We start from the raw sequence: 14,017 nt of genomic DNA, 5'->3' as shown, positions 1-14,017 counted from the left end.
TGAAATTTAATAAAACTAGGGATGATTCAATTGATGTATACAGATAATTATGTATGAACTGTAAGCACATCAATACATAATTAATTTCAAACAACCTTAAAGCCTCAAAATTCTTTCTTTCTCTATTGTGTTTTAACATACTATTCCTTTAAGAGGTTGGCTCCTACTTAGAAATACCTTAGGCAAGAGAAGACCCATTTATTTATTTATTGAGCAAGAGTTAAGTCAAAGGACGTATATTAGAGCCTCTGGTGCAAAGAGACGCACCTTAGCTAATATCCAAGCAACCATTACAGTACACCTGAAGAGGAAAGAAGCTATTGTTTTGTTTTTCCTACAGCTGCTCATGTTTATTCATCTGTATTTATCTGGTAAATTACTTTTTGTTCGTTTTTACTGCATAGCAGAGTATACCAATGTACAATTATTCAGTTGTCTAGAACTGAAAAGCTTGCTAGCCAAGCCTCATTTTTATCTCTAGCGAAACAAGCCTAGACAAGTTTTCATCTTCTGTTTTTTCACTTTCACTTTTATTCCTTTTGTTTCTGGTGGCATATCCGCATGTTGGTATTCTGTCTGGGATTAACTTTGTTTTTCCCTTCTATATCCGTATTACATCTTAGCCTGACAGTATGTGGACGTGTAAGTACCTTTTGGCACTTTATTTGTCTTTATTTATGCACAGCCACTTTTTTAACAGCCTCATTATTGTTATTTGTTTTTTTTTTTTTTGGGGGGGGGGGGTATAATGTCCAGTTTTTAGCCCTTCTCTGACTGCCTCTCACATTTACACGGAAATTACGCTGATCTGCTGCATTTATGCACCATATTGTACCCTAAACATATCTTCTTCATGAAAGACTGCATTTTATCACATTAACTATAACGCAGTATTTATATAGCACTGACATATAATTAAGCACTGTACAAAGTCTATAGTCATGTCACTAGCTGTCCCTCAGAGAGGCTCACAATCTAATGTCTCTACCTAAATCACATGTCTTTAGTACAAACTAAGGGGAAGCCAATTAACCTAACTGCATGTTTGGGAGGAAACCGGAGTACCCGGAAGAAACCCACACAAACACAGGGAGAATCTGCAAACTCCATGCGGACAGTGTCCTGGCCGAGACTTCAACCTGGGACCTAGTGCTGCAAAGGCAACCATGCAGCCCATTCACTATGCCTAATTTGTCCATACATAGCAACTTATTATGTTTATTATTATTTGTATGTTACATACTGATGATGGGTTGTTATATTACATTTTTAAATAGGTTGTTTATGCTCTTTCTATGAACACCCTTTATTGCAAAATGTGTACAAGATAATTTATAATATCATTGGAACATTTTGTTTGAATTGCTCATTGATGTACAAATGAATTGGTGGTTCATTGTTAAGAGCACATGGATTACTATGTGCTAGCAAATAAAGCTTTTGTTTTTAATGGATTTTATTGGATCATGATATAATAAAATAATTTTTTATATATTTTTTTGGATATGGATTTTCTTTCAAGTACTAATATAGTTCTGATCATTTTTGTATATATTAATTTACAGCTGGTCATGTTTGTTACAAGCTATTTGCTAAAGAACATTATGTGGACTCTGCAAGTGATGACTGTGTTCTTGCTGCTTTTCTACATTGCTTCAGGTGAGTTAAACCTGTGTAAATAATCTTCATATGTCTGTTTTATATGAAATAGAATTTTGGAATTTTCTTCCATTTTAAGAAAATCTAAAGCGCATTTATAGGCAACTAGACTGTGTTCCTTTCTTGAAAATACACCATGATTGTTGATGTTTCATCAAATTCCTATTGTGTGTTTCCTCCCCCACCTACTAGATTGTAAGCTCCTCAGGGCAGGGTCTTCTCCTCCTCCTGGGTCACTGTCTCTATCTGTCTGTCATTTGCAACCACTATTTAATGTACAGCACTGCGTAATATATTAGCGCTATATATTAATAATATTAAAAATTATTACAATTTGTTGACCTAGCTCCCAATTATCCCTGATTTGGAGGAAGTGTCCTCCTTTTTGGAGGGATTTATACTTTTTAATATACTGTTTAACCATTATAAATGTATTTTTTTTCTTTTAAACCGTGTTATTCTTTTGCATTGACTCTTTCAGTCAGCCTCTAAATTATACGTTTTGTTATTTCAGGCTAATTTACTTGTTGGAATACTTGTTGGTTTGGCCAATCATTTTTATTCATTTTTAACGGTCCATAAAATGGGGGCATGGCAGCAGTCATTTGCATATCTTGAGTTAAAAAGAGTCCCTCTTCTATATATCAAAAAGTCAAGTGAGCATTGTTGGTCTACATGTTGTATTACTTTCCATAACTTTTAGAACCCACTCAATTTCCTGCTTTGTATGCTTGATGTCCATTTGTTCTGATAAAGACAGGCATTGAAGGAAGCGAGGAGAGGAGCAGAGGGGAAAGACCTGCATGGCTTGGGGGACAAGGAGCAGCCAGGAAAAGGTATAGGGGTTGTTTTGGGGGGATAGAACAGTCAGGCCTGGGATTGGTAGGTGGGCAGAGGTGGGGGTGTGGTTAAGGTGTTTTAAGGTTCAGGAGGGCAGGGTGTGGCAATTCACTTTTTTGAAATTTTAGAGGAAAAGTTCCCACCCCCCCAAGGTACTTGGTGTGGCAGTTGGGGTCCTTGAGGGGTAGTTACATTTGTTGGTGGTGTTATCAATGGGTTTGAGGAGATTCACCTTTGGTGTGGAGTTTCCAGAATAATGAGAAGAGGAGTTGAGGTGAATTGAAGTTGGAGTTGGGCTGTGAGCAATGCTGATATCATTCCCGAGCTGGGTTTTAAGTCATCTGGGAGCAAAATATCCATGTGACACATGTCCCAAGGGGTAGTGTGGGCCTTCAAGGACTGGCAACCAGAGAAGTGTTACTGGTATTGCTTTGGGCATTATAAAAGGAGTTTATGGTCGGCGGCCTACTAGGGCTGGGAGAAGGACAACGCTGGAGGGGCGCACCAGCCTAAACCGCGGACCACGTCTCCCTAGGACATCTCAGGCTCAGGGCAATGGGCGGGTTGTCTCTGGAAACCACCCACCCTCTCTCCCATGGCAGGTTCTCCTCTCTCCCATGGCAGGCTCAGACCTGCGATGGTAGAGTGAGCTGGTTCTGGTATCATGATGTCACCCTGGGGGAAGTTTCTTCCTCTTTGAGTGACACACGACTCCCTGCACATGCGCGGTCCGGAGTCTGTGCATTGCACAGGTCCCCAGCGTGCAAAACTTACTACACTTTGGTACCATTACTGAACTGCTCAAAGCCCAGAATAATATTGAAACATATACTAACAATTGAAATTCAATGCCTTATTCACATGTATGTGTAATCACAGTAAGTGCAGTTGAGTTGGAGTTTTCAGAACATGGAAGTGAGTCTGCCACTTCCATAGACTTGCAACCATATTAGCAATCATTTAAAACAAGTAGAAAGTGTTCTAAAGACAGAAGATGATCCATAATCCTTTATGACAAGGAACAAAAACACTGCAGCAGCTTACCGAAGCATTTCAGCATATGCTTATGCAGTGCTCAACCCAGAATTTTTTTTATCCCGGGTGGGAAGAAATTGTAGGCGGGTGGCAGCCCCTGTATTGTGACCAAACTCTTTAGTAACCACCCAAAAACAGCCGGGTGGGTGCTGAAAAGTGCCGGGTGGTGTGCCCAGCTAAAAGGGCCTGGGGAGAACCCTGCTTATGAATAAATGTCATTACCTCCTAACTACTTTCAGGGGCAAATGGGTTAAAACTGGGCAACCAGGAGCAGTTAACCACAAGATTGTCAGGTGCCAATGTTTAAGTGATGACTCCTATAGCCTGGTTATTTATATTCCTGAATTTACTGTAAACTGTAAGAAAATTGTTCCATGTTATAATAAAGATGCACAATGTTAATCTTTATTTATTAGGTATTGCAGGTAAACATCAGACACTTACCGGCCTTACGGAACACCACATTGAAATGTCTATTCAACAGAAGTGGTCATTGCCAATGTCAAGCGTTGTTTGGCATTTGAAAACCAACAGGAAAAAAATTAAGATAGTGGAATATGAAAATAATACATTGACTTTTCATCATCCACAATTTAAAAACCGTCTTCAGCTATCCAACAATGCAACACAATTGCATATCAGAAAGCTAAGGATGGAGGACAGTGGTAACTACATGTGCACAGTTACACTGAAGAACCATGAAATGCACGAGACATCTTTTAAACTTGTGGTATATGGTACGTACTCTTATTAGCTTATAGTTTTAAATGTTCATTGTTTTTTAATTCCTACTCCAAACTTAAATAAGGATTTTCATCAGTCAGTACACTGAACAAAAAAAGATTTCTCTATAAAGTGTCATGGAAGCCCCCTGTAATAATGTTTATTTGTTTTAAATAAAATATTATATAATATATATATGTAACTTTAGCTTTTAGTATTAACTTTATGTCTTGGATACTGCACTGCAAGGAAACACCCATAAAATAAACTTTTAATGATTTAAAAATACATAAAATTCTATACATTTCAATTCAATACATCTTTTTTTTCAGATCCTGTTCCTGTCCCAACTCTAATAACTGAATTGAGTAAAGGAACCAGTGACCGGTATTTTGTGACTCTTCGTTGCTCTGTCCCAACCAACCTACCACCGGTGTTGTATATGTGGAAATACGGATACAAAGATTCAGATTATCAGTTATCTTCAAACACTGAAGACACAATCCAGGTATCGCTTCAGCCAGAGTCCGGGGACATGGAGGTCATCTGTATAGTACATAACCCTGCTGACCAGAAAAACAGCTCTGTATATCTGCACCATGATGGCTTGTTTAATGAACATTCCATATCTTTTAAGACAGGTAAGACATATCATAGGGAAGTGGTTCAAGGGCTTCTAACCCTGAAGGAAAAACATTGTGCAAAATACTTACCATTGACAGGCAATATAATTATGTGGGTAAAAAATCCAACATCAGTATAAATATATATGACGTGTAGATTTAGAGCAGTGTTTCCCTAGGGTTCCTCCAGAGGTTGCTTCAGAAATTAACAATTTGTGCCTCTCATGTCATTTTAAGTGGCACCAGTGATCTTTTTTTGTTGTGTGGGTAACATTCTTCCTACTGGCCAGCAAAGTAAGAGGAATGCTTTCTAGTGACCACCATACTGTGTGCTATGAATATAGTAATTATAGAAGGGGTTCCCTGAAGACCTCTAAATTACTTCAAGGGTTCCCCCATGGTTGAGAAAAACTGATTTAGAATGACAGCATGGCTACCAGTGTTGTATTGATGAGGTTAATAATATCAGTTGTTCTTTTTTCTTTTATTTTAAATAGTAGTAGATTATATTTTATTATTTTTATTATAGTAATATTGTCATTTTATATTCCCCATCCCTCAATAAAAGTGGAAATACATTTTGATGTCTGCATGCTTTCTTGAGTCAGATGTAATGTATAATTCTGCCCCTGGGGTGCAGGGTCATTGCCAAATCTCTGCGTGTAGACCACTGCTTCCGCACAGCAAGCAAAGGTCCTTGTTGGACTTAGTAAAAAAAGTGATTTGTATAAAACATAAGGGTAATCTTTGTTGCACAGGCAGTTGTTGGTCCTCTGTGTCACCAGCCCACTTGACTGGGACAGTTACAGGGTGCAGAGTCTAGAGAAGTTATCGCCAACTGGTGGTCTGCGAGAAAATTTTGGTGGTCTGCTGCTCTGACCGGTGCTCCCCCCAGCGCAGTCAGAGGAACCACCCCACTGGGAGGGCGCACTGGCCAGAGCTGCAGACCATGTCTCCCGTACGGATTGCAGGCTCAGGGCAGTGAGCGGCTTGTGTCTCTGGACAGGCTTAGACTTGCGATGAGAGAGTGGGTGGGTTCTAACATCATGACGTCACTATGGGGGAAGTGTCTTCCCCTTTGAGTGACACATGGCCCCCCACGCATGTGCGGGCTGGAGCCCGTAAGTTTAGTCCGTAGGTTTGAAAAGGTTGGCGACCACTGGTCTAGAGCACTAGCCTCCGGTTTCACCAGCATACCCCACAAAGGGTGATGGACATTAGGGAGTGATGCCCAGGTTGTAGCCCCTATATGCACACTGTTAGCTTCTGACTGGGTAGTACCAATGCACAGTACAACAGCAAAATTCAGAAGAGTAGTCAGACAAGCCAAGGTCAGAGCAGGTAGCAATCAAGAGTAGTCAGGTCAGAGCCAGGGTCAGGTTCAGGTAATGCACCCATCTGACTAGCAGGTGATAGACCCCACCAACAGAGGGAGTGCTGAAGCTGATGCAGCTCAGGTGATGTCCTCACTTCTGCCAATAGATTGATCGCATCCGCTGAATATCCTGGTTCTCTGGGATAAAGGAGCAGCTGTCGGGGTATCACATGGTTCCAGCCAGGAAGCAAACAGTGAATGGGCAACATTGCTGCTGGCTGGAGAGGAGTGAAAGGTGGGTGACACAGAGGAGGGCACAGATTCCATGGTTCTGCAGCCATCTGTAACACTTTGTCTCATGAAATCAGCCATCAAAGGCTCGCTGAGCAGTGCTAAAGATTGATCCTCCATGAGTGGATGCCTGAAGATTTTTAACACAAAGGTCAGTTTGGCCATCTGGTAGTATTTCCTGCCCAAACCTGTTTAGTTTTTCTGCAGTCCCCCTGGAGGGTGCAGAGATCCATGATAACAATCCCAAGCCTGGGAAAATCATGGACTTCACAAATGATGGATCAGCAATGTAATTTGCTCTGGGCAAAGTTTAAAGATTGAAAACCCTGGCTTGTGTGGTTGTGAGAGGATGAATGTTTGTGTGATAGTGCTAGACCCCTTTCTTTTCCTTCCCCTTACTATGTCTCCTTTACTATCTTTCCCTTTTTGTATATAAAACATATATATATCCTAACCCTAATAGATTGATCCATTGGTCCTTAAATATATATTAGTAGTAAATATTTTACAATACTAATTAAATAATATTGCTTTCTCCTAATATATTTTCTTTTTTCTTCAGACATGCTTCTGTATATATATATTTCGATTACAAGCATTGGCTTCATGGTGCTAATTGTAATATGCAGATTAAGAGGTAACTATTTATCTCACTTGCAAATAAATGTATTTAGTTGTGTCTGACAATAATACAACCAGAAAATGACTAAGGCAGAATGGGTACCTAGGCCTCCACCATTTTGGAGGCCACCATGGCCACCTTATTAGACACAAGCTACATACAGGCAGGTGCACATCTTTGACCAGTTGCATTTTCCACCCAGTTTACTGCAAGAGCCTAAAGAATATAGCTGTGCCCCTTGGGGATCCTCTGGACTACAGTCTACAGCCTAGGTTTTGTTGATGAACTGGTTCTGCAAACATTTCTTGCAGTATTCTGCCATAATGCTTTTTAGGTTTGAGCATTTACATTATAAAACAAAGATTAAAGAGTACAAATAAGTATAGAGCTGCTCAGTTTGGTCCAGTTCTCATGTGCTAAATACTTCCTTAGACTCAAGACCAGATTTCCCTATAGGCCTAGGCTGGTTCACAATTGGCCACACATTGTGCTACTGGAAGTCAGTAATACAAGTTCCCAACTTATTGCTTTTGCCCACAGTTTGCCCACAACTTTATTATTGCCTCCTCCACATCAGGGGTGTCCATCTCCAGTCCTCAGGGGTTGCACATGAGAGAATTTTCATAACCAAAGTCAGTTATTGAGTCCTCTACCTTATCATACTAAAAATGTGTGGGGATCCTGGGTCTTGAGAACTGGAGATGAACACTTCTCCCCTACATCACATTAGACTGTCTTATGTTTTTTATATATCAGAAAAGTTTAATGAAAGAAAAAACATAAAGAATACAGTTACAAGTAAAAGTTACAAGTTGTTCAGTCCTTAAAGAGACGAGAAAGGGGATAAGAAAGGTGCAAAATGTTTATTAAATATTATATGATGTAAGTATTCTGTGTTTTATTGAGATATCTCTATACGTTAGCATAGCTTTCAGAATAGATCTGGTTTCTAAGCAATACCTGAGTATAATTCTGTACAGTTCAGTTTGAAAGCCCCAACTTAAGCCAAACGCAATCTAACACTGAAGATATACAGCTATAAGGCTGCCCATCCTTCCATTAATTAAGACCAGGGGTGGATGAGAGAGGCTTTTTAACATCACGGGTAATTGGCACACTTACTGTTTCTTGGTCTTCAACTAATCCATGTATACTGAATTGTTTTTTCACACACAGCACTGACTCAAGTGGTGCAGAACATTAAGAACTTTTCCCAAAAAGAAAAAAAGAGGAAACAGTCAGACACAGTGGTTTAAGAAGTGGAGAAGACAGAATTGGGAATGATTTTATATTGTGTAGCTGCAACTTTCTACACTTAATTATGGTGAATTTCTCTTCATCATTTGACTCTATCAAATCTCCTGTAAGTCACAGAAAAAACAAATTACCACTTTGCCAGCCCACAATGAGCAGCAGCTATGTTGATCAACTAAAATATGCAGAATGTTGAAACAGATTTTAGTTGTTTCTGTTAAGTTTAACTGCAACCACAGAAGACCACATAAGACCACATAAGAGTTACAGAGGCCCAGTCATAATAAAGAGATGCTCGTGTAAAAAGAAAAAAAAACTATGGCTGCAAACAAACTAAAATAGGTTCAAAAAGAACCAATATTGGGTAGGTTTTCCATTTGCTCTCAAAACAGCCATAATTCTTCATGGCCTGGATTCTTCTTTCCACTAACATTTTATATGGATATGACTACATAACAAAATTATTCAATTTTTTCAGCTGTACATTAATGCTGTTAATCTACCACAACCCAAAGATGTTCTATTGGGTTTAGATCCACTGACTGGCCCACTATCAATGCACATCTGCAGAAATCAACAAGCATCAGACCAGACTACATTTATCCAGGACATCCAAGAGGATTCTCCTCTCAAAGATCCTATAAGTGTGCCAATAAATGTAAAAACGATATAATAATGAACTTAGGCAAAAAAAACTGAGCAGAGGATAAAAAGAACCCCACTAATGATGCATCAAGATTTGTCTTGTTGATCATAAAGCTATGGAACCTCCCAAAGTCCTTCTGCAAAAGGCTTCAGACAAAGAAAATCCCAAGATAACTATGTACATACACTTTATACACGTAGGCTGTCTGTACCTCTAATTGTAGGATTGGTTGTCCTCATTTCTATAGTTTAAAAAAAATAGGAGTATGTACAACCTAGGGGCTTATTCAATGTATTGAACCTCTTATGGGAAGACACTTTAATTTGACCATATGGCAACAATGTTTTTATTCCAATGATCTGTTCTATCTAAATGTTTTTCCCTGTTGCGTTATTTTATATTTAACTTCATAAATATGTACTTTTTGTACAATTCAAAATGTTGGTATTCCATATTATCTTACTGGGTGTCTTTTTGAATATATGTGTATATATAGCACATGTCTATTTTTACTTATTTTGATATAAAATACGTTTTTATAAATGTGAGACCATAAAATATGCTTGATGGACATAAAAATATTTAGAATTGAAAAAAACTAGTAGTGCCTTTTTTTTTGGAGATCAACGTGAACCCAAGTTGAATTGTCATACATAATATAGACCCTAATATAAACCATTCTCTGGGTGTCTCAGACAACTTGAGCTCTTTTCTAAAGCTTTTATATCTCTTCACTCTCCTGAGGTCACCTGTGTAGAGTTTAGAATTTGACATCTGACCATTAAGAGGCACCACCTATTTGGAGATAAATAAAAGTCATATTACCATTTTTGTTATAAAGATTCATAAATTTTGATATAATTTTTATATACTATAGTATACATACATATATAGTATATATATATATAGTATAAGTGTTTTGACACCTACTTTTTTTATTTCCATTTTTGTGAGATCATCAAACTAGATAAGGCTAACCAAGAGATCAAGAGTAACAAAGGGTACGCAGAGTTTGGATTCCTCTTTTGGTCAGTTATTGTGTTTATGTTAACCCCTTCACAGGGATAAAAGTAGAACCCCTGAAGTTGCCATATGGCAAAAAGCAATGAATTACAAATTTATTTAATATATATTTAGTTATAGTAAATTAAATGAAATGTCAAAGTGTATCTATTTTAAATAAAGTAGTAGTCAGTAATAGTCAGACAGTTTAAAAAGTCCTTGCCCCCGTTTTTCTAGGTGACTATTGTGTTCTCTAACAATTTCCTGCACACGTGGACGTACGAGTTCAGGGGCACAATAAAACACATGTGGTGGTCATGTCCAAAAGAGCAAAGCTTCTGGTCGTAAATATTTAAAATGATTTCCACAGTACTGCAGATTGACATACCCGAGTTCACCTGAGGGGGCTTTGTTTAGTAAATTAGATCTAGTCCTACCCAAACCAGCCCAGAAAATGTCTAACCTTATCCTATTGTCCGCTCGTATAACACCTGCCAAGACATGGAAATCGAATGTAATCTTCCTAGATCCACTTTTTGCAAAACTGGATTGGGTTATGGTGAACAACAGGTTAACGCATACTCAACAACACCCTAGATAAATTTGACTGAATCTGTGAACCTGGATGACTTATAGGTCCTCATGGGTGGAAAACTCATCTCATTACCGACAACTTGTGGTGTGAATTTCCTCCCCTCCATTCTGTGTCCCTTAGTCCTATCCTAATATTAATGACACTAGGCCTGTAGGGTCCAAACACTTACTGCATAGCAATCTGTGGTGATTTCCGATATGGCCCCAGAAGTTTGAAACAGGATATAACTGTCATTTAATGGAGTTTGTATGGTCAATGTTTTACAAAATGTCAACTATCTTTTTGTTCTTTTCCATTGAAAAGAAGATTGTAAGCCAAATGAGGTCTGGTTATATGACAAACAATTGTACTGTGAAATGTTTCTTATGTTAAAAACGTTTGAAACACATAATAAATGTTGGAATGCAAATCCAAAGCTAATTTTAAAGGCCATGTCTCATTGGTCACTTGATTTTTGATGACACCTTGCCAAATTTAGAATGATCAACCTCAGTGTTGCAGAACTTTGATAATTGGCAAAGAAGCAACAACAGATCACCAATCTGCTCAACACAAGAACTTCATAGGAGCAGGTAAAAAATAATATTAACTTGCTGGTCTGACATGGGCGTAAGTGCTTAAATGGGTACCCCATGTGACCAGGTGAATTGTTTCCCAAAACACATTCATTTTAGTTATTCTGCTGATTACATGGGAATCATTATGGCAACTGCCATTCAAACCATTCAAATTATCCTTCTCATAGGATCAATTGGGATCTTTTACAACACACACAAATATAGGACAAAAATTGATTAAAACTACAATTTTTTTTTGTATACATAATATGACAATGATGTCATAAACATACATACAGATTGACAATCAAAAATCCAGCTATCAATAAACCAGTTTTCAGGCATAAATTTCCTATCGCATTTTCAATACAGGGACTGCAGGACACTGTTTGGCAACTAATGTTTTTATGGCGCTGTTCTGCAGAAACAGCTGTTAGGTCTTGCTTGCTAAACTAAATACACGTTGAGACGTCCCTGCTGCCTGCTGCCTGGAACTGTGCCAGATGTCTGCGGTGCTGCGAGAGGAAGGCTGGCCTGTGTGCGGAGGTAAGTATAACTTTCAAAAAAATCCAGACTTTTTAAAAATCTGGCACTCCTGATGTCCGGAGGTTGCTGGATTTTTGATTGTCAAATTGTAATACAATTTTGAACATATAACACATGTATGTATCATATCAAACTCTCCCTCAGGCTATGGGTAATTATTTAGTATTAACTCCTTATAACACAAATTGTATCCACTCTTTTTCTTTTCCCAAAGCCTGAAAAGATATTTATTCGATGCAATTCACAGTATCAAAAGACTGTTTTTTCAAGGAAGTATAGCAGCAACCAGCATTTCTTTATCAAAAAGATACATTAAATGAGACATAAAAAAAATAATAAAAAATATTTTATCTTACTATAATGTATCAAGGCTTATGCAATATGGTCTACTTACAAATAACTTTTTTAATAATGTGCCAATAACAATGTACAGCCATCATAATGTTGTAATTAAATTGAAGCATTTTATACTCGCTTTGTTAGGGAAAAATTTTTGCTTGCACTTGGGGATCTTCCTATGGGACATTTTGTAGAGCAGTGGTTGGTCAAACTATGACCTTTATATAAAATAAAAAAATCAATCAATCAAAGGTGATCATTTCAAATATTGTCTTAATTTAAACTCAGTTGTGTGCCTGCCAAAAGAAATAATTCATTCTCTCATGTAGATGACACTTTATCAATGAACTGAGTATATTATTAAACCATTTCTATGGGTATTCGCAACATTACCAACTCCTTCCATCACCTACAATCAAACTTAATTTAACAATTTGAATGGTATTAAATTAGATATTGGGATTGGAAACACTATTTAAATGATGATAGGTACAACTATTTATTGGAATCTGCAAATTTCAGCAAAGGTTTACTAGGAACTACCCGGTAACTCATCGAGTGCAATCGATGCAAGGAGTGCACACCGGCCGGGGGAGGAAAGAAGACGGGCATCGCAGAGAAGGACGCCGGCGGATCAGGTAAGTCTCGATTTACTAAGGTTTTCCATAGGTTTAGCTACCCCGAGTGTGGGAGGTTACAGCTTCCAGCATCTTTTTCTACCCTGAGTCACACTCGGGGTTACTGCTCAGGGGGTTGAAGAAGCAGTCAGGGCATGTTTTATTTCCAATGTTTGAATTATAGTAGCTTTGTAACTGTTTTTTACTGTTCCGTAGCAAGATAGCTCTCCAATATAATCTCCATAGTTTTTTATTTTAATCACCATGGAGTTTTGAAGTGTCACATTTACCTCTTCCTCGCTAAAGTGCAGGCGCCTCCCTCCTGCGCATATGGGCAGTTTTTGCTCTTCCATGTTTTATCAGTTTCGCCTGCACGCTGGTCAATCACGAAATAGCCTCTTAATCATCCCTTACTATTTAGCTAGCTCAGTAACTGCACTCTGCGTTTGTCCAACGTGTCTCCACTAGTCTGTCTGTGGTGTCCCCGGACTCCCTGGTGTCTATTTCCTGGATCCCTGGTATTTGACTCCTGGCTTGTGGCCTGACCTCTCTTGCTTGCTGCCTACCCTGTCCCTGGCCTTCCACCTAGTGATTGGGTACTGTGCATCATCCTGCCCACCCTGTTGTGCCCAAGGACCACAATCTAGCCGTAACCAGCAGTGTAACATCCTCACCACTAGAAGCTCTGGAGAAGACCTGGTTGCTGCTTAGATTCTGAGCCTTGGCCCTTTTAATAACTCACACCACTTTTGTGCAAGTTGTAGAGTCTCCCTAGAGTCTCCATTTCCCTAGGCGTAAGATGAAGCATTACAGTCTTCGAGAATGATGGCATTCCAAAACAATTGTCATTGAATGGGTGACTGTATTCTTTTAAATTAGGTGCAGATTAGATAAAGCTGCTGGGTAAAATTCTAAAGGAAATCTTTCCATAGGAAATATAAAGCCTGCAATTGCTAGACTCAAAACTTGATCAAACTGAAAACAGAAGGAGCCCTTTCATCAATAGGGAAAAAAACTCTTAAAGATCAGCAAGTTTACTCCCAATCTATGTCACCCGATCCCATGCCTGCACAGTGCCAGATCAGGTGATGTAGGAAAAAGAACAGGGAATAAGAGAGGAGAACATTCCGGCACCTGACGCTCCCTCTGAGCCGACCAGAAAGCGTATATTGGGACGGCGCGGGACCTGATCGAAGAAACCTACCGACGGACAGACTGATCTGTAGGATTGAAGGTAAGTGTGATATTTTTTGTTTTGGGTTACTACTGCTTTAAGTTTCTTTTGTATGTCTATTAAGCAAAATATAAATAGGAAACTAATGACTATTAAAGTGGGGCATGAGAGATTATAGC

The 14,017-nt window shown here is 38.7% G+C and overlaps 1 protein-coding gene across 3 annotated transcripts; it reads left to right on the top strand.

The window, feature by feature from the left end:
• Positions 1-227: 227 nt before the first annotated feature.
• Positions 228-9,836, top strand: LOC140335305 (CD48 antigen-like). Of its 3 annotated transcripts, XM_072417841.1 has the most exons (8): positions 228-371; positions 624-642; positions 1,566-1,659; positions 2,416-2,495; positions 3,951-4,271; positions 4,590-4,898; positions 7,049-7,123; positions 8,285-9,836. In XM_072417841.1, exons 2-8 carry the CDS (start codon positions 633-635, stop codon positions 8,362-8,364), a joined length of 969 nt encoding a protein of 322 aa, XP_072273942.1. In that variant the 5' UTR covers positions 228-371; positions 624-632; the 3' UTR covers positions 8,365-9,836. The 3 variants fall into 3 exon arrangements, with proteins under 3 accessions (XP_072273942.1, XP_072273941.1, XP_072273943.1); XM_072417840.1 differs by lacking the exon at positions 228-371 and having other exon boundaries at positions 417-642; XM_072417842.1 differs by lacking the exons at positions 228-371; positions 2,416-2,495 and having other exon boundaries at positions 489-642.
• Positions 9,837-14,017: the final 4,181 nt, after the last annotated feature.

This window comes from Pyxicephalus adspersus, chromosome 7 (genome assembly GCF_032062135.1).
Source record: "Pyxicephalus adspersus chromosome 7, UCB_Pads_2.0, whole genome shotgun sequence".
In the NCBI taxonomy this organism is placed as follows: Eukaryota; Metazoa; Chordata; class Amphibia; order Anura; family Pyxicephalidae; genus Pyxicephalus; species Pyxicephalus adspersus.
This window is presented reverse-complemented; position numbering and strand designations above follow the sequence as displayed.